This window comes from Lagopus muta, chromosome 4, assembly GCF_023343835.1.
Source record: "Lagopus muta isolate bLagMut1 chromosome 4, bLagMut1 primary, whole genome shotgun sequence".
In the NCBI taxonomy this organism is placed as follows: Eukaryota; Metazoa; Chordata; class Aves; order Galliformes; family Phasianidae; genus Lagopus; species Lagopus muta.
The window spans coordinates 56,046,509-56,066,428 of record NC_064436.1 but is presented as its reverse complement, the minus strand read 5'-3'; the positions used below and the strand labels follow the sequence as shown (position 1 = coordinate 56,066,428).

The window sequence follows — 19,920 nt, the reverse complement described above, 5'->3', positions numbered from 1 at the left end:
TGCACTTGCAATCTAAAATAAAAACATTCAAGGACACTATGTCAGGATTTAAATGATTTTGAAACACCTCTGCACTGAAGAGTTAGAACATTACTTCTAGTTCCATCTTATTAGAGATTATCCTATGAATTCAGGAGTCACAAGATCTTGAAATATATAACTATGTTTGTGAAAATAAAGCATATTCTTATAAAAACAGTTACAGGTAAAAATTGCCCTACCCATCACCAGGAATTTAAAGAAATAATGTATCAAAAAGCTAAACAGAAGTGAAAAAAAAACAAACAAACACACCACTAGGCCATGGATATTTTGTTTGTAAATCACAGTAGATTTGTTACATACTAATTTGCAAACTGATGGGTGCAGCACAGTATTTTATAGACTAACTCTGTCTTTTCAGGTTTGCAAGTTCTGCCTAACTGAGTTTCACTAGAGATCTTTTAATGGAGATTGCTTGTACTCATAATGTAATTGCTATTTCAGATATTTCACTGGTGGAAGAAACTTCCAGAACCCTAAAACGTTCTCAAAGTCAATAATCACACTTTCCAAAGGCCTCAAAATGGCTCTGAATTTGCCACGTTGAGATCAATCTATTAAAAAGTAACATACTGCACACCCTCCTAATATTCCTTCCTTCCCAGCTACCTAACCTTGTGCAAAACAACTACAAACCACACTCCTTTCACGCGTGTTAGTTTCTGACAGACAACTTCACCTACTCTAAAATGCTACCATGCTCCAAATGATCTCTGTTTCTGGAAATGCAGCAACCCCAGCCTTGGTCAGCATTTGGGAGCAGAGCTCATTCTGCTTTAAAGCAACACATTTGTTTGAAGAGAATCTTTGTCTGTAGAGATGTCCACATATTCAAATAAACTAATGTAAATAGGTTTTCATTGCAATTATGGAACTGTATTTCAGTTTTCTATAATTTCTTTAGTTCTTCCATAGAGCCATTTAAATTTGCATTGCCATGCAGCAGTTTTAGAATTAATTCCATAGAAGGAAGAATGAGCTATTTTGCAACTGCACACTTCCTTTACAGAACTGCCTTACACATCTTAGAAATAAGCCAAAAAATAAAAAAATAAAAAAAATAAGGCCAGCAAGAGTGGGTAAGAAATGAAGGGGCTTAAGGGGGAAAGGAGGAAGGGATTAATACCTGCTGCTCTCCTGCTCCCTTTTGTGCCCAAAATCTCTGAAGAAAAAAGTGAGGCATGGAACTATGCTATCTCCCTGCTGGAGGGGAGGGTCATTTAATGCCATAGATTAACAACTGACTGGAGTCTAAAACTGGCTCAAAGGCAGAGATGTTATCAGGCTAAGAACTAGACTTTCGGTCTATTATTTTAGATATAACTATTTCTCCTCATAAACTCTCAGGAAAAAGTGCTATTAGAGGACTTCCAAAAGACTTCCTTTCCTAAAGTTCTGTCTTCTGATTTCTCAGGCACAGGAAGAAGGAGAAACCTAGCAACGTCTCGGAAGACTGAGAAGAGGAACAGAATGGGAATATAACACATTTGCAAATACTCATATGGACCACAGAACTCCTACAGAAACAAATGTGTACTTACTTTACATGTTTGTTTTCTAGCTTTACTAAGAAAACATGTTTACCTAAAAAAAGCTGTATTTTAACTATATTATTAGTAAAATTCAGTTCCATTTTATGAGTCTACATAGTTTTTGATAATTTGCAGCTGCAAACTAATTTCATATTCAGATTCTTTGGCTTTCTGAAATTCTTCTCATTAATGAATAATACATCAACTTTAAGCAGTCACCCTTCCTGAAAGCTACTATGTCTGCTATATAAAAGTCTCAGAGTAAACTATCCATTAAATGCTTAATCTGTACAGGTCTTGCTCTTAATCCACTAACAAATGTATTCCTCAGGAGTAAGTCAAATGAGTCAGCGTACAGGTTTTTCATTTCTTTTTCTTTTTTTTTCTTTTTTTCTTTTTTTTCTTTTTTTTTTTTTTTTTTTTACTGAATGAGCAAATCAATCACACATCAGTGTTGTAAATTTATGTGCAAAAGCATTGAAGTGCTTTACTACAAATTACAACGTAGAAACACGTTAACTAAACAATTAAATTCATACAATTAGATTTAGGAATATAACAACACAAAGAAGAAACAGAATTACAGTACATTTACAACACAAGACAAATACATGGAATTCATTAGAAAATATTGTAATAAATAATTCATGAATTATAGTGCAATTGATTTATGCATAAATATAACTAATTGCCTAAAAATCAGTTGTTAACAAAAATCTGTCAAAAATCAAGGCAGCCACAGAGTTTTACTAAATTACTGCGACAATGGAAATACTGCAATTAAAAAACAAATACAAGTATTTGTACTGTAAACAACTAAAAAATCAGTCTCACTAAAGTTAATATACAATTTAATATAAAATTGTCATTAGCTACCAGAAATGGTTTAAACAGCTTTACTGAGCAGTAGTTCTAAAAACAGAGGCACTGTTTTTTAATATAAAATACTTGAGAAACATTCAAATAAGTAGAAAGCATGTAGGGCTTGCTTTCGCCTTCATTTAAAATTCTGCTGAAACATGGATTTTCAGAAATTGTCAATTACTAAGTAGTGACTGATAACAGAATTTATAAAACAGTTCAAAGTGTGTAATTTAAGTGACATTTAGTGGAGTCATAGGGGTTGGGGAAGGAGAATCTACATATTTCCCTGCCTTTCCTTAGTTGTGTAATCAAAGGTTAGCCTAATAATTAGAAACAAATAATTCTGTTCCTTTAAACACTTACAGGTTGAGTATCATCTATAAACTATCAAAAAATATTTTAATATACTATTTCTGACCAAAAAATAAATACAAGTACTAAAATGTTGAAAATTAATTATAATATTACATACAAAACTACTGAGTACTGTTAAGTCAATAGTAAAATGATCCCTGATTTTATGAATCCTGTTAAATTTTTGGTCAGGTCACCTTCTAAACGATATAAAAAGAGTACTGTAACTTGCCTTCAATATAAACTTCAGGCTCAAATTTATAATGTTGTCTGAGGAGTAGAAAACATCAACATGGTACAAACGTTAGGCAACGTACTGAAATCCCAAAGTTTTGCAAGTAAAACAGATCTTGAATGTTTAACGTATTTTTAAACTTCACTTTCCAGTGGGGATGCATTAACAATTTAATTCTTCTGGCCCTCACAAAATATGGCTTAATTCTTTTAAAATGAAAGATGACCCTGACACCTGCTGTTTTTGACCTTGTTATCAGGTACAGTTCTGCTTAAAAAAGGATTCATTTTGAAATATGCAAGTAAACCTTAACCACTGAAGATTCAGTATAGATCTTGGAGACCAAAAATGTCATACACTGCTTTTGCAGTTTCACTTAAATTCTTACGGATTACTCTATTTTAAAGTGTAAGCTCTTATTTTTCAGTAAGGTTAATAAATATGGACTAGATTTTGCCACTAAACTTGCAAGTATGCTTTCCAGTGACTTTAATGGCAAATTCATTTAAAAATCAAGTTACCTGATGTAGCTCATATGTATCTAATGTCCCCTTTCTTTTTTTTTTTTTTATAATTAACCTATACCTACATACGAAAATTTAAGTGCGAGAGAAAAAATGGACAATCTATGTATGCATGTGCACCAAATGTATAAAAGTTGGAGAAAAGTCTTTTCCTATCCCAAATTAATGCATACAGACATAATAACATTTTGAGAGGAAAAGGGCATTTATGTTCTGTATCGAATATATGAAACAAGTCCCTGCTCTTCATATGCAGACATGTACTTAGTGATAGTCCATGAAAAAATTAAGATATAAAGTCCAGTGTGAATACTTTGAAATCCATTTAAAAACTGTAATACGAAAGTAATTGGTCTCCCTTGTAGTCTACTAAAAGTTACGTATTTAAAGTGAACTGCCTAACTTCTAACTACCAAATTTATAAAGAATTTATATTATTGAAAGTTTTAAAACAGCTTCACTGTTTAATATTTGTATTTCTATCAAGACCCTGAACTGCAAATTTGGTTATTAGCAAAATGATAATGTAACTTGGTATTCATTTTGATAAACTGAAAATGTTCTGAAATGTCACAGCAGCAAATACATTACAGTTACAGTGAGGTTATTCAATAGGAGTGTGACACAATCCTTAAATAAATTTTAAGTAGTCATAACATCAACTAACCAGCACGTTTAAACAAAACAAAACAAAAAGAAAACAAAACAAAAAACCATTCTCAAGCTCATTCTGTGCGCATTATGAACACGCTCTAAGATGCATTTCAACTTTCTTTTGAAACCTTATAGGTCATCTTATTTTTCAAAATAAAAAGGAAAATTATGATAAGGATTAAATTATGTTATGCTCTTAAGTATTCCATCTTATTTCATATTTAATAATTCTATAACTACAGTAATTTCTCGGGTTTCATAAGTGTACACTTTGTAAACACCAATTTCTTTCTAAACCACCAACAAAATTTTTTTTAAATGATAAAAAATGCAGTTTATGCCTGCTAACACACATTTTTAGTAATGAAATGTTTCTTTCTTACTTGTATTGGATATTTAAGTAACGATTAACTTTTGTTTTTCTTTCACAGAATGTACTATAACCTACTAATACTTCACAAATTCACTCCCTGGTAAGGAACTAGCTTTTTAAAAAAATCCCTTGATTTGTATAATCTGAGTTACTTACAATTTATTGCAAGTATTCTGTGAAGTTTGTAAGTTTGCTAACCATAGATCGTGTATTTCTGTAATAAGATGGTTTGTTGAATGGGTAGAGTGGTTCTTCATCAATTAAAAATTATGCTTCACATGACAAATACTCGTTCGCCCAAAACATTTTTATGCTATTGACTACTAAATAAAACCTGAATCTTTTCACCTATTTATACAAGGATTATATTAAATACACACTATCAGAATTAAGTGAGGAACTCTATAATTCTGTCCACAGTGAAAACCCTGAATAAAACTATTTTTCAAAAGGCATGTATGTGGTTTTTGAACTGTATCATTTCACGTCTCCTGTCAGAGTGAACATATGTATTTCTCACACTGTGTGTGTATACAGACATACATACACACACACACACACACAAAACAATTTGCTAACAATTATTCTACACAGGCTTGCTACTGGTTTTGCAGCTGCCAGTCCCTGAATCTGTCATATTAAATAAGCCAGTGTCTGGTAAACGGAGTTTCTTCTTCGGCGGAGTCTTCAATGTTCCAGATCTTTCTTTTACTTTATATTCTAAAGTGCTGTGAGGTACCCCATAAATTCCTTGTGCTTTGGAAACACTCATTTTCCCACTCATTACCATTGCAATTGCTTCTTCCATTATTTCATGATCATACTGCCGATAGCGGCCACGTTTTTTTCTCGGCTGCTTATTATCTTTACGATCCAAACTATCTTCTGTATTTTCTGAGGTTCCATCTACCGTCCCATTCTTAGCATTAAGACACAAAGGAGAGAGGTCCCCATGCAGAAAGTAGGAATCAACACTTGAGTGAGTTACAGGTCCAGAACATTCAATTTTGTTCTGTTTAGGGAGTATATTTTTCAATTTTTGAAGAGCTGATCCTTCTAAGACTGAGGAGGTTTTAGAAACGTGGTACATAACATCCAGAAGACCAGCAGTATCAGACTGTGGTTTGGACACAGAACTTATTCTTAGCTGAGGAATTTTTAATTGTACAGTAGGATTCGTAGTTTCATATTGGAGATTTTCATTTTTTTCTTTAAATTGTGTGACCATTCTCTGCAGAGTTAATTGGTGGAGGTAACTGGAAGCTGTTGGGAATTTTAATTCTGAGGTTTCAAGTAGACTGAGTTTACTTTTTTCTGTGCGCTCTGCTTGAGCTCTTGCCCACAAGGCTACTTTTTGTAGGACTGCACAAGTTTCTTTACTGTCTTTAAATGAATAACTATCATTGAAATCTCGAGTTTTGTTTTTAAAAGGTGCAGGCTTTCCTGCTGGTAAGGCTTCTAAGTGGAGAAGTAAAGTTTTTTGAGGTATGCCATAAAGTATGCCTGCTTTATTTATGTCCAGTGCTCCAGACTGAATGTCTTTCAAAGCTTTTGAGAGCAAACCATCTGCAAACTCAGCACTTCTTTCCACATAGTCCTCTCTGTGTCTGTGTAGTCTCCTGGATGGATGGAATGAAACGATGGTAAACTGATGTATGAGAGACTCTCACACAGCTATGGAAGGGAAGGGTCCACTCCTTTATTATACTCCTTGCTTCGGTAACATCACTGCTTCTGATACTTTTAAGCCTTTGAGATGTGGTAGTTAAATGATTATCCTAGCAAAATGTTACAGTTCTGGTAGGACAGTGCATCAAAAATCATACGGTGGCTTCTACAGCAGCCCTTCCAAGAACTTTATATCCTATCTCAGTATTTGGTAATATTCTCATGTGCTTGCTATATTCCCTTGTTCACATGCTTGCAGAGCAACACTGTTATAATTTTAATTATACAATTAACGTTCCATTAAATACCCAAATCCTGAAGGAGTTTTTGTTAGTAGAAACGTGACGTTACCGCTAAACAAGTAATAAAAGAGTCAACCCCCTCATAGAAAATTTGCAGCAATAAGTACATACTACACACAAACATCCCAGACTTACACAAACTAGGCTTTCTACAACCATAAGGTAAAGTGTCATAGTTAACAATCAAGTCCATTTTGGCAAAATGAAACACAGTTTTATAAACTTCTAGCCACTACTTACAGCTAATTACAAAGTCATATCAATTTTTAAAGCTTCTTCATATCAGCAAATTAATAAAATGCATTTTACACCATCCAACAAGTACTGCTATTGTATTCCTATTTGTAGTAAGTTACTTTGTAAGACGTACAGGTGACAAAAAGGGTCCTGCTATGGCTAGTGGATGGGAGGATGCCAAAATCATAACAAAATCCAACAAAACAATGCGCTTCTCTAGATCTGTGGTAGCTTGCAGCAGAGGCAATGTATTTCTTGCTGGATAAGAAATTTAACTATTTGCCACCACATACCATAGCCAGAACTATGATGCAAGTATAAATATGATGATTAAGAGCTCTCTCTCTCGCGCGCATTCTCTTGCTCATATTAAGGAGTATTAGAAATAATAGTCATTTAACTTGTTCATGTTAGTTGAAGAATATTTTAAATCTAAATATTAACATGCTTCTTTTTTTTGTCAAAAACTGCAGATTCCTAAGTGAACTCTGAAAGAATAAATTTGCATTCTCTTCTACTATCCTACTACTTTCATTGTGTCTACATAATCAATTTTCAGTTCATTTTTAGTAACATGAACTAAAGTTTGGTGATTGTTCTGATAACTTTTCTTTAAACAGAAAAAAATAAAAAAGACGAATGAAACATATGATATATACATAGACACACACTTATGAGTGACACAAATTCTTTTGAAAGAAAAATATAAACCACACGTGTGTGTCAGTATATACTAATATGTTATGAACGTAAAACCTGACTTCAGAGAAGTAAGAGTAAACTCAATTTTCTTTTACATAAGCCAAAGAGAGTCCTAAAAGTTGCTTACCCAGACACCGAGTTTTCAGAACACAAGGGATCGTATTTTGGCTCTTCCAACCTTGAGCTTTTCTTTGTAGAGAGATCTAACACTCCATCCCCTGCAAAGAACAGTGATGCAAAGAGTAGTCATGACAGCAGCTTAAGGATTATCTCAGACATTTTTTTTACCTATCGTTTGTACCTATGTAACAATTTTTAAGCAGTTAAATTTATCCCATAAAATTTCTGACGCCTTTTTTTTTTTCCACAGTATCAGCTGTCTGTAAATAGTTTTGGATGATTTATAGTAAAATTGTCTAAAATTAAGAAAGAAAAACAAAAACTCACACAGAAATAACAAACTTTAAAAGAAGAATCTGTTTTAAGCAGAAACATGAGACATTTCCTAAAAACCATGTATGCATGGACACTGCACTGTTTACTTCCAAGACAATGAGCTTCATATTATTTTGTATACACGTACTGCAAACAAATCTGATAATGAAATTAAAATGGACCTAATTAAATCATAGATTTACAGAATCATTCAGGCTAGAACAGTACTCAGGAGATCTCTAGACCAATCTCCTGTTCTGAGATCAGATCAGGCTACTGGATGAGAAAGGAAAAGTAGTAATATCCCCACCAATGGGGAAAGAGAGCTCAAGCCATGTTTTCAGTATATGGGACCTATGTCATTAAAAGTTCCAGCTGTTTACACATACACACCTGCTGCCCCCACACAGATGTAATAATGTGACTACAGAACTAGAAAGACCTAAACTGGGGTGAGAATTAACTCTGTAAAGACACTGGCAAATGTTATGTTCAAAATTTATAGCTGGACATTGAGACTTATCAAGTATTGAAAAAGAAAACTGTATTTTATTTTAAATCAACACTTAGTAACATTGAAAATTGGCAAATCTCTTCATTAGCTGAAAATTTCTAATTATTGCTTAGGTTGCTTTTTTTGGCTTTTATTTTTAAACCACATTTAATGTAAAGATAAATCCCTTAAACATATTTAATTTCATACCTGCCTTCCTTGATTCTCTGTTTCAAACTTGGGCTGGTTGCGAGTCTGAGCTCTATGAACCTAATTTTGAGTTTCAACACTCACAAGCAATGTCACTGCTTGTCCTTTTTACAGTAGTATCATTTTTATGTTATTACGTGTCATTTCTAAAATATCAACCAATTGCATATGTTTTCCCATAGCTTTGGATGTACAACATGAAACACTGGTTGAATTTCCCAAATGCCAGCACTCAAACGAGAATTCAGAAAAATTCTTAGGTTAACTCTGCTGTATTACCCATACTACTAAGAAATAGAGTTTTGTGAAGGAAGTAAATACAGCTATTTGTTTTGGTCTGCTTAAAACAGCTTTTGACTGTTTTTGCCAAACAATCTTATGTTGGAAAAATGAGAAAAATTAGCATTGTAGATCAGGGGAAAGAATATTTATAAATATGCTACTTTCCAAGGTGTCCCTTTCCTCCTAAACTTGTTCTCTGCAAAGCCTTTTTTAAACCATAGGGATTGTAAAGGAAGCACTATAGTTAATGCTAATTCAAGCTTTCTGAAGCAGTAATGTTTCAGAAGGAAAAGCCAATTAAAATCACAGGAGAAATATTCTGCAGGGACTTATCCAGCCTACCCAGCTGTAAAATATTCCCAACTCCTGTGCAACAGACAGATCTCATCTGTTGTGTACTGCTAATGATAGAATCTTTGTTAGCCTTTGTTTGTGCATTTGCTTTTACAATTTCCACCTTCAGATAATTGACAGTCACAGGCAGCATGACATGAAATGCTTACAAGAGATCACTGGACAAAATCACTAGAAAATATACCTCAGAAAACTACCTCAAAGTTTACAACTCATCAGGTTGCAAAGAGTTAATCATTAGATCACTATCTCTTGACTACTAAGTACAAAAGAACACCAGGAATAGATTAAAATCAAAACAAACAGCAAAATGAAAACATGCTCCGAGATACAGGGCTGAAAAAAACAAATTAACCTCTAACTAAAATAGAATGTTTCGTTAAAGACTTCGGAATATCAAGATAACCAACTTGAATGGCTCTGTCTAATCAACGTACAAAGGAATTGAAGCTAACAAGACTCTTAAAGAAAAAGTCAAAGGCTCTGGAAAGATTCCATGACAAAGTCTGAACAGATCATATCATTTTTATCTCCTGTTTTTCATAGGTGCCTCTGACAACAAAAGCCCTCAGCAAGCTGTAAAAATCACTAAAAAGAGCACAGTACTGAAAATATACTGCTGTGGCAAGAAAATTAGATACATTTTGGGCCTTTAAAAGGTAAGCAGACTGAATAATCATTTCAGGTTCAAGATAGCTGAATATCCCACACAGAAAATGCAAGTATTAAATATGTGTATTGCACATCCCTGAAGACTATGTCCTATCACTACCATAGAATCACTCAGGTTGGAAAAGCCCTTAAAGATCATCGAAAGGCGATCCTCAGCAAGAAGAGTGAAAGAGAAATGTGAGAGATTTGATATGTGCACAAAAGACGGGTAAAGTCATCACTGACTGGGTTCAGCAAGATTATTTTCTCAGCTTAACAAAATTTTTCTTCTGATGTGCTGTTCACACATACTCTAATAATTTTATGCACATTATCTCCTGCATGACAAACAGGAAATCTGTTAGAAAAGCAGTGCCCCTTGAGATCATGCTCCTTCCCTGGTACATTTCTGAAAACACAAAGAATGGAGCAGATGCAACTCATCCTTCAGCTATTGCACTAATATGGGGCCCAAAGCACAGTTTTCTAGTACTGAAGAACAAAAACCATATTGTACAGCTGAACAGTGAACCTTGAAAACCTAAATTACTAATTAAAAAGGTAGGAATAGTACCTTTTAAACCAAAACAGCATTTTCTATTATTTCTGCATTTTCTATTATTTTATCGAATCACTCAAACCAGATGATTTAGTCAAGAATTCTAGACAGGAAGAAAATGACATCAGGATCAGACAAAAACTATGTAAGGTGATTCAAATAAGATCTACAGAATTACTTCCACTCGTTAGCTAAAAACATGACAATTACCAAGACAGTACTCATTAACAATTAAGAAAAATTAGATAATACAGACAAATTGCTACAAGTTTTTCAGGTCTGCTCCTCTTGGTATTCCAATGAAATTCTTTACGCTGTAAATCAGATGATTTTGAACTTCAAAGAAATGACTTCAGCACCGCCTTGTTGACTTCTCAGCATCACATCACCAGGTATAAAAATACCAAGGTATACTAACCTTCTTCAAAATAAACAGGAGAGCAATATCTTGAGTCTCCTCTAAACTAGCAAGGTTAGAGAAGCAGAAAAAATACGCCTTTATTGGAACCTTTGAGTTCCCACCGTACATATTTCTACACTCATTTTAGCAAATATCTAATTTTCTGGGTTTCAGGAAATCTCTCACAAGTTATCTATCTAAAGTCAGATGATCTACTCTACTCAGTCCTCTCACTCCAGACATATCAGAAACTCCACTCCTAGAACAAGAGAACACATCAGCCTGGCCACCACCTCACTGCATGCCTCTCTTACTGTCCCAGCAACTGCCAGACCTCTTCTTGACTACTGTCTTCACAATCTGGCCTTGGATCTGTTTGCTGGGAAGCTGCATAAGGCCTTTTTTTGAACCCACTGACACTGTCCACCTCACACCAGTTCCAGATGTTTACAATTAACTGTGCAAACAAAGCTCCTTATCCATTGTTTTTTTTTTTCTTTTTCTTCTTATAAGCTTCAGAAAACTATTTGTAAGAGCTCAAACTTTTATTAACTACTAATTTATTATTATATTATTAATTTTGTTATTTATTATTTTTTGTTAACTACCACCTTGACTAGCCAAATTTTGCCCACCTGATATGTAATTTTATAAAGCAAAACACTGGCACATGGAAAGTGTATGACTGTACATGGAGTGCATATGGCAAAGTGGTGGTGGCTGTGGGGCTGAGCTGCAGAGGTAACCACTCTGAGGAGAGATAAGGGCTGCCCCATTGCAGTCAGTCATAGCTAATTCCAGCCAGCTTCAACAAATTCACTGCAGGGCAAAGCTGAGCCCAACCTAGCTGGTGGCTCCCTGTGGCAAAACAAATTTAAGAAAGGACAATAAACATGGGACAAAAAGAAAGAGGGAACTAAAAGGATGAGAAACAGTAAAGGGAACCCCAACTGCAGAGAAAAAATGAGGAAGGAGGAACCACAGGGAGAAACCCCTATGTACTGATTATGAATCCCATCCCCCATTTTTTTTTGAATGGGTAACATCAAAATGGTAAAGGGATAGGCTTGCAAAAGAATCAGGAGTGAAAGGTAGCAAGGGAAAAGGTTGAGAAAAAGTATTCATGTTAATGTATTTGTTTTGTTTTCTGGTACCTGAATTAGCAATTAAATTACTGCCTATTCTTATAAATATCTAATTTCACCTACGACAAGTCTTAGATTAGTCCACGATGGTAAAACAATCCTTACTTTAACTCTTTTTTCCTGTTCTTATTCCTCCCCCTTTGCTGCTAAAAAGGAAGCAAATGAACGACTGATTGGAAGTTTAGCTGCTGCCACTATTGGCAGCCAAAGAAGAAATGGAATCCCGAACCCTGTCCCTAGATTCACCTTTTCGTATAAAATTATTACACTCTGCTTCTTGAATACATTTTGCAGTTTACACAATTTATTTTCTTGAACCGTAGTATGCATACCTTCAAAAAGCACAGTATTTTTCCCCAATATATACTATAAGAACAGTGTATCAAAATAATAAATATAACACCATCATCTTTCTTTTTAAGTGTTTGGAATTGTTTCAGTATGATTCAATGTAGCAATCAAGAAACCAGTCTCTCTGGCTCTGTATTTTCAGACAGATGCCACAAACTTAGCTGTTGCACTCCTCTTCGGCCTGTAGAGGAGCTGCTGCTGAAGTAGCTGGACCTGGGATGAGGTAATACCTGGCACTGCCTCACAGAGGCCATCCCTAAAGCTCTCTCATTATGAAAAGTGCCACGTAAACCCAATACAAGAGGTTCTGGCAATAAGGAGTGCTGGAAGTGGCAAACCTGAATATTAAGAGAGTTCTTCAGAGACAGGCTGCAGATAACCAAGGAAGGTAAGAAACTTTGAGGTCAAGGTAGATTCTGCCCTTGAGGATACCTGAGTGACCTTTTCTCAGTACTGAACACTTGGATCTGGAAGCAAGTGCTTCTTGTGATCTGGAAAATAAAGCCTAAAATTTCCTCACGAATCCAATAATCATTTCCATAATAATAAATAATAAAAAGACCTGCATTTGTTATAAGATCTGCAATTTTAAGGAATGCTTAATTTAAAAAAAAAAATCAACCTGAAGTCTTTATGTTTTAGGTTATTTCCTGCTTCACAAGAGAGAAAGAATTCAAATTGAAAAGATTTCAACTTTTCAGCTTTTTTTTTTTTTTTTTTTTTTTGAGAAATGTAGAGATTTGAACTTCCTACCCTGTTACTGTCATTTCATTTGGAAATTAAAATAAACAAATAGTAAGAGCACCTAGATCATCAAAAACTTCTAGAAAGGGAACATATAATGGTACTGTATTTATGAGTGTACTGACTGAAGAAAGAGTTTTATGTTATTTGCTAACTTTTTAAAATAACTGAATTAAAAGACGAAAGCTTTAATCAATTTCATAACGCTACCCAAAGAGCAGTATTACATGAGAGCTGCTCTGGAAGTAATGCCTCCTGTCTCATTAGGTTGGCTCACCAGGTCAGAGGTGCATGGTGGTGGTATGGCTGCATAGAAGTTAAATGTTCCTTCTAACACTCCACTAAATTTTGTTGCTGTGCAACAGATGGCAGCAGAAAGGCAGTCTGACAAAGTAGTATCTGACACGGAAGTGTGTATGAAGCAAAGGTGCATAATTGAATTCATCTGTGTGGAAAAAAATGGCACCCATTGACGTCCATCAATGCTTGCTGAACGTTGATGGAGCCTGAACTGTGGATGTGAGCACAGTGAGGTGGTGGGTGGTGCGTTTCAGCAGTGGTGACAACAGGTCACCCCCACTGGTGCAAATTTTTATGAACGTGCCATGAAGGTTCTTGTTCATCACTAGTAAAAATGCATAGCTAACAGTGGTGACTATGTTGAAAACTAGTAGCTGAGAATGTGCTCTCTCAAATATTGTCATTGTGCTCTTTGTATCTGTTGTAGTTTCCATGCGAATAAATAGGTGGCATTACTTTCAGGGCATCCACCGTATTAGTTCTTAGAATTAAATCACTGTACAGTACCACAGAAAAGCTGGTCCAAGTTGATAATACAAATGCCAGCAGGATTTGGGCAGTATCTCAAGTTTCAAAGTTCTCTACTGTAAGCATGTAACATTTCTGTACCTTCAGGCTGTCTTCAGTAAAAGAATAATAATACATGAGAAGGAGGTAGAATAATTTATAGACGTTTACAACACCTAACTGAAATAGCTGTTCAGCAGCCACTGCATCTAGAACATAATAAAAACAGGTTGCCTTTTTCCATCTTGATCTTTTTTTGCTTGTGTTAATGTCACCACTACAGTGGAAAGCTAAGACAGTCCTAAAATAACATGCTTATAGAAAAATGAAAGTGCAATACAATTTCCTTGGTAGATTAGATGGCTCAAAACATTTTTCCTTCTAGTTTTGTTTTGATATTTCCTCTTCAGTAGCTTTAAACTTCATAGCAAGATTAACATCTATAAAGTTCTCCAAACACAAGCCAAGCAACTATTTATGTCAGCCTCAGATGTTTTGTTTGAAGATACATAATTCTAAACGCTCTGAAGACACATTTTCTCAGGATTCATCTGCACAAGATAAATTTGTGTTCAAATCCAGACATGAGCTAGCCTCTGCTGACCACACAAAATAAATGCAAGAATTCTGCAATTCCTTAAAGGTCCTACAGTCAAAGAAAAATGATGCTTAAATTTCATCTAGAATAGGCATGTTCAGCAAGGTAGGTCTGTGGTCAAAACCTTTCATTTTTTTAAATGATATACCATCTAATTGAAGTCTGTATACACACATAAAACCTTAATTCTACAACTCTATCTTTGTTTAACTTGCAGTATGTTACATGACACATGGGTTCACTTTCCTCTGTAGTATGCAGTACAATTGGATTAACATGGACCCCTGTATTTGTCAGAGACTAGCTGACTTTGCCAGTGTTCTCAGTTGCACGTGACAGTCACAATCCCTCCTGAAAACTGCTGCTACTCCAAATCAAGCTCAAAGTCCAAAGCATTCCTGTGATTTTATCATCCGTTTTGGATGACAATATTCCTCAAGGCAAGAGAAGATATTGTTTCCTATTTATAAATGATAATGAGTAGCCTAATTTTTCTTGCTTTATTCTCAACAAAGTTGTACTGATGTGTAAGTATTAGGTCTTAAGTACAGAAAATTCCTCTTTCCATCATTCTAACCTGCCTGTACTTAATCAGTGTCGAAGGATTAAATGGTCAGAATGAACTCTGTTCTCTAAAGTTATATTCTTTAGAGTTATATGTTCTCTAAAATCATATTCTCTCTTTCCTCAGAAAATCCTTCAACAAAATCTTGAGCTACTGTTACCCTCAACAGCCACAAGTGAGATGACTAAGTGCTCTAACGCTGAGAAATTCCCTTGCCACATTTAAAGGCACACACTACAAAACTAGGATATTTACCACCAAATACATACTATGAAAAAATGCTTTTAAAACGGCTTTTTATTTAATCAATTAAAATAATTTCTTTTTTTCTTATGGACTCATCGCTATGCTGGAAAGTGAAAACATTATTTGGTACTTTTTAAAAAAAACTTTTTATTTTTGAAGTAGAAAGATATAATAAGGTAGTAAGTAACATGAAAATACGGATAAACAGATAAGAGATATTTACCTTGCTGAGTATTCTGTTCTTGAGTTCGATTCACAGTGAGGTCTAGAGGGCTTTCCTGCTCTTCCTGAAGGGAGTTTTCCGTTTGGTTCATTTGGATACTTTTACATATCAGACTCGGTTCAAATGATGAACCATTTCTGTTCTCTTGAATTTTGCTACTTTTTGAAATGTACTCAATTGCAAACTGGCGGATCATTTTTTTCATTAATTCCTGAGCAACTAGGGGAATGTTAGGATCACAGTTCTGAGGAAGATCTAGAAGAGAAAAGAACAACAACACAAGCAACAGATGTATTAAGAACAATGAAAATACTTTCCTTGAAAAGCATATTTCACATAAGCACTGTAAATATGTGCAACAATTTCACATGCATAATTAAGATGCCTAGCAAATTCTTCTTACAAGTATTCCTTACTGGTCATTTGGAAGAGCATGTCTGACAGGCATCAGTAAAGTATGATTATAATGAGAAGCTACTTTCAAAAAACAACTAAAACTACATATATATTTTAAAAATGCAATTCTACAAATTAGTTTTTATATCACACAGAAGTTTGATGATCTTGAAAGGTCTCATATAAATGGTAATATTACAAGCAATTGAATTTTAAAATAACCTTCCTTTGTTATTTTCTAGGTGCTAACAATTGTATTATTTGGGAGAAAAAAACATTTTTTCCTGTTCTAAATTATATATTAACTGTGTAGAAATGCATTCATATAACAGTCCCACAGAAAAAAAGCAACAAAAAAACAGTGTTTCAGGTTTATTCTAAACACCAGGAAAGTTTTGCAAAGCTGTGAAGCATTACAAATACACGTATTTGGTCTGCTGACACAGACAACTGTTCCAAGATGACTCCTGCCAATGCCTTTTGGTCTGCTTTTGCAAGGTAAGTTGGAACTTCTCCATCGTCAAAGACTGAGTATACGCTAGACAATTCATTTTCAAGAGACCATATGCAAGGTATGAATTACAAAAGTCTGCTTTTGGTTGAAGGCCTATCTTCTGACACTCCTTCAACTGAAACTCTACCAAAATTTATAAAACTCAATAGGAGTTTCTGGAAATTCGAAGTGCTGGAGAATATGTGCAAGAAATATTTCCCAATCATATAACACTCAGACACAGGTGTTCTTCATTTATTGGTATTTTCTGATTCCTGCATAATGCATCTACTAAATGTTCAAGTAGCATTTGGTCTTCATGAGAATTAATTATTATCTAGGAACAAGAGCAACCGCCTAAAGCCAGTAATTCCACTGTCAAGTGGAGAAAATTACTGATCAACAACTCAGCTTAAAACAAACAACCAAAAAGTATGAAATAAAAGCAGGTAAAAACCTGTAATTTTAAGTTCAGTTTAAAGCTTCACTACACCTCACTATACTTTGCTACAATCTTTAACTAATCATACAATATTTAAAAAGGCAATTTAGTGTGTTCTGGGAGAAGTACTAGACCTCGGAGCTTAAGTCTCACTAGCAAATATTTCTTAATTATTATCAGCAGATGGCACCAGATATACTTTGTAGGAACAAAAAATTTTAAGATGTTTTTATCAGGAGTCACAATTATAGCTACTTTTAAGTTTTAAATCAATATGTCTATATCTACTAATAGGACATGGGGGAATGGCTTTAAATTAAAAGATGGGAAATTTGGGTTAGATGTTAGGAAGAAATTCTTTACTCAGAGGATCATGAGATACTGGAACAGGATGTCCAGGGTAGTTGTGGATGCCCCACCCTTAAAGACATTCATGAGCAGGCTGGATGGGGTCCTGTGCATCCAGGATCTAGTGGGTGGGGGGGAGGAGGGGTTGGAGGCAAATGATCTCTAAGGTCCCTTCTAAGTTAAGCCATTCTATGATTCTACATCTGCTTAAGCTTCCATTTTTCAGACAGAAGGCTTATATCACAAGGCAGCTACATTTATTCCACTGATTGCATGTGCACATGCAAATACCCAGCAGAAGAGTTGCTAAGAAGCTGGAGTAAAAGCTAGGTCTGATGTCCCACTAGTTTCTCTCAGAACTTTTTATACCCTCCTAATATAAAATACAGATGTGTCACTTAGTCTTCCCTTATGCTATAGCCTAGTAATTTCTGTTTTTGATTTTGTCAAGAGTCTAGCCAAAATACAAGTGAAGGCAGTAGTAAAGATGATATAATTATGACTAATTGTAATGATTCATTTTGATTGAAAGCTCACATTTAGGATGAAAGCTTCCTCAGTTAGTGTACCTTAAATAACTTGTAGCTACTCAAATCTGTATTCTACAGCAGTTTGGCTATCAATGTTTTCTGTACACACTGCAGCTCTTCCTATTTCACAAAAATGAATGACCCCACATTAACAGCCAAACTGTCCCAGCAATATCCTTGTTTCCACATATAAACTTGCCCAGCACACTGTAAAATCACCAGCAGGTTAAAAACAATACAGCCATTTAGTTTTTACCACATCTCATAATTAGTTTAGTCAGCTTGACTGATCAACAAACAGAAGGACAAAAAAATGTATTTTCATGCAACTTAAAGCTGGCAGCAAATGACCTGGATAAGTGCACTAGAGAAAAAACCGTCTACATGGCCAGGCCCAGAAAGCAGTGGTGATGAAGTTAAATCCAGTTGGTATTAGCAGCGTTCCCCAGGGGACAATACTGGGACTGTCCCTTTGTCCCTGTGCTATATCTTTACTGATGATCTAAATGAGGGGAATTGAGTGCACCCTCAGTTTTCAGATGACATCAAGCTGGGGGGCAGAATTGACCTGTCTGAGGGTAGGAAGGTCCTATAGAGGGATCTGAATAGGCTGGATTGATGCTGAGACCCATAGTACGAGCTTCAGTAAGACCAGAAGTGGGGTCCTGCACTTTGGTCACAACAACCCCAAGTAATGCTACAGACTTGTGACAGAGCAGCTGGCTAGCTGCACAGAACAAAAAGAGCTGGGGGTGTTAGGCCAGATGAACATGAACCAGCACTGCAGCCAGGAGGCCAAGAAGGCCAACAGCACCCTGGCTCGTGTAAGAAATAACATAATCAGCAGGCCTTAGGATGCGATCATCCCTTTGCATCGTCTCCGGTGAGGTTGTACCTCAAGTACTGTCTTCAGTTTTGAGCTACTTACTAAAAGAAAGACCCTGGAGTGCATCCAGAGAAGGGCAACAAAGCTAGTGAGAGATCTGGAGCACAGGTCTTATGAGAAGCAGCTGAGGGAACTGGGATTGTTTACCCTGAAGAAGAGAAGGCTTAAGGGAGACTTTACTGCTGTCTACAACTACCTGGAAGTAGGCTGTAGTGAAGTGGGGGTTGGTCTCTTCTCCCAGGTTAACTAGAGATAGGATAAGAGGTAACAGCCTTAAGTTATGCGGGGCTGGTTCAGGTTGGATATTAGGAAAAACTTCATTGGAAAATGATGCCCAGGGAAGTGGTAGAGTCACTACACCTGGAGGTTTTTAAGAAAAGGGTATGTGTGGCACTTAGGGACACAGGTTTACTGAGTGGGGTGGTGATGGGTTGGCATTTGGACAAGATGATTGTGGAGGTCTTCTCCAATCTTAAATATAACCAGTCAAAGAATCATTAAATGAAAAGTTTATCCTGCTTACAACACCCAATGGACAAAGAACAATGATATACTTAGGAAGAAAGCATCTGGTTTTCAGATATCTAACTTAGAGGCATGGTGCATGAGCGGTAGGTAGCTGATGGCCCTTGGTTTGTTTAGACCAGAGAAAAGGAAATTGAGAGGGAACCTCATGTTAGCCTACAACTTCCTCATGAGGGGAGTGGAGGGACAGGCCCTGACCTCTTCTCTCTGGCAACAGCAATACGATCCAGCATAGAGCTGTGCCATGGAAATGTCAAGTTGGGTATTAGGAAAAGGTTATTCTCCAAGAGGTGAATTCAACTGCTGGGAACTGAAACAGGCTGCAGGGCAGGGACACAGTACCAAGGCTACCAGAATTCTAGAAGAGTTTGGACAATGAAATACAGCTTGGTTTAGGTGTGGTCCAGTATGGATCTGGTAGCTGAATTCCATGATTTCTGTGGGTCCCTTCCAACTTGGGATATTCTATGAATTAATTGCAATTAATGCAATTGAATTAATGCAAATGAATTAACGCAAAACTTAAAGCAAGTAATGCTGGAAAAACACTGTACATCAAGAGACCAAGAAAAGGAAGTAGAAATTTAAAGAAATACCTACCAAGGGAGATACCATATAAACTGGTTCCTTGATTAGATTATAATAAAAGTTCCAGAAACACAGAGGTGATAATATTTTATTTCAAATGGAAAATAACCAATTTTAAGCAAAGCCAAGGAACAAAGACGGACTCAAAATGCTGCTGCACTC

General features: G+C 35.7%; 1 protein-coding gene across 6 annotated transcripts in view; it reads right to left on the bottom strand.

The window, feature by feature from the left end:
- Positions 1 to 19,920, bottom strand: part of LCORL (ligand dependent nuclear receptor corepressor like) — a 73,986-nt gene that overhangs the window by 21,136 nt on the left and 32,930 nt on the right. For 3 of the 6 annotated variants that reach the window (XM_048941359.1, XM_048941358.1, XM_048941362.1), the window contains exons 5-6: positions 15,551 to 15,805; positions 7,615 to 7,705 (exon numbers count right to left, since the gene is read on the bottom strand). In XM_048941359.1, coding sequence (XP_048797316.1) covers positions 7,615 to 7,705; positions 15,551 to 15,805 — 346 coding nt within the window. Of the gene's footprint in view, positions 1 to 2,038; positions 6,198 to 7,614; positions 7,706 to 15,550; positions 15,806 to 19,920 lie in introns of those variants that run through there. The other 3 variants (XM_048941361.1, XM_048941360.1, XM_048941363.1) reach the window with 3 other exon arrangements.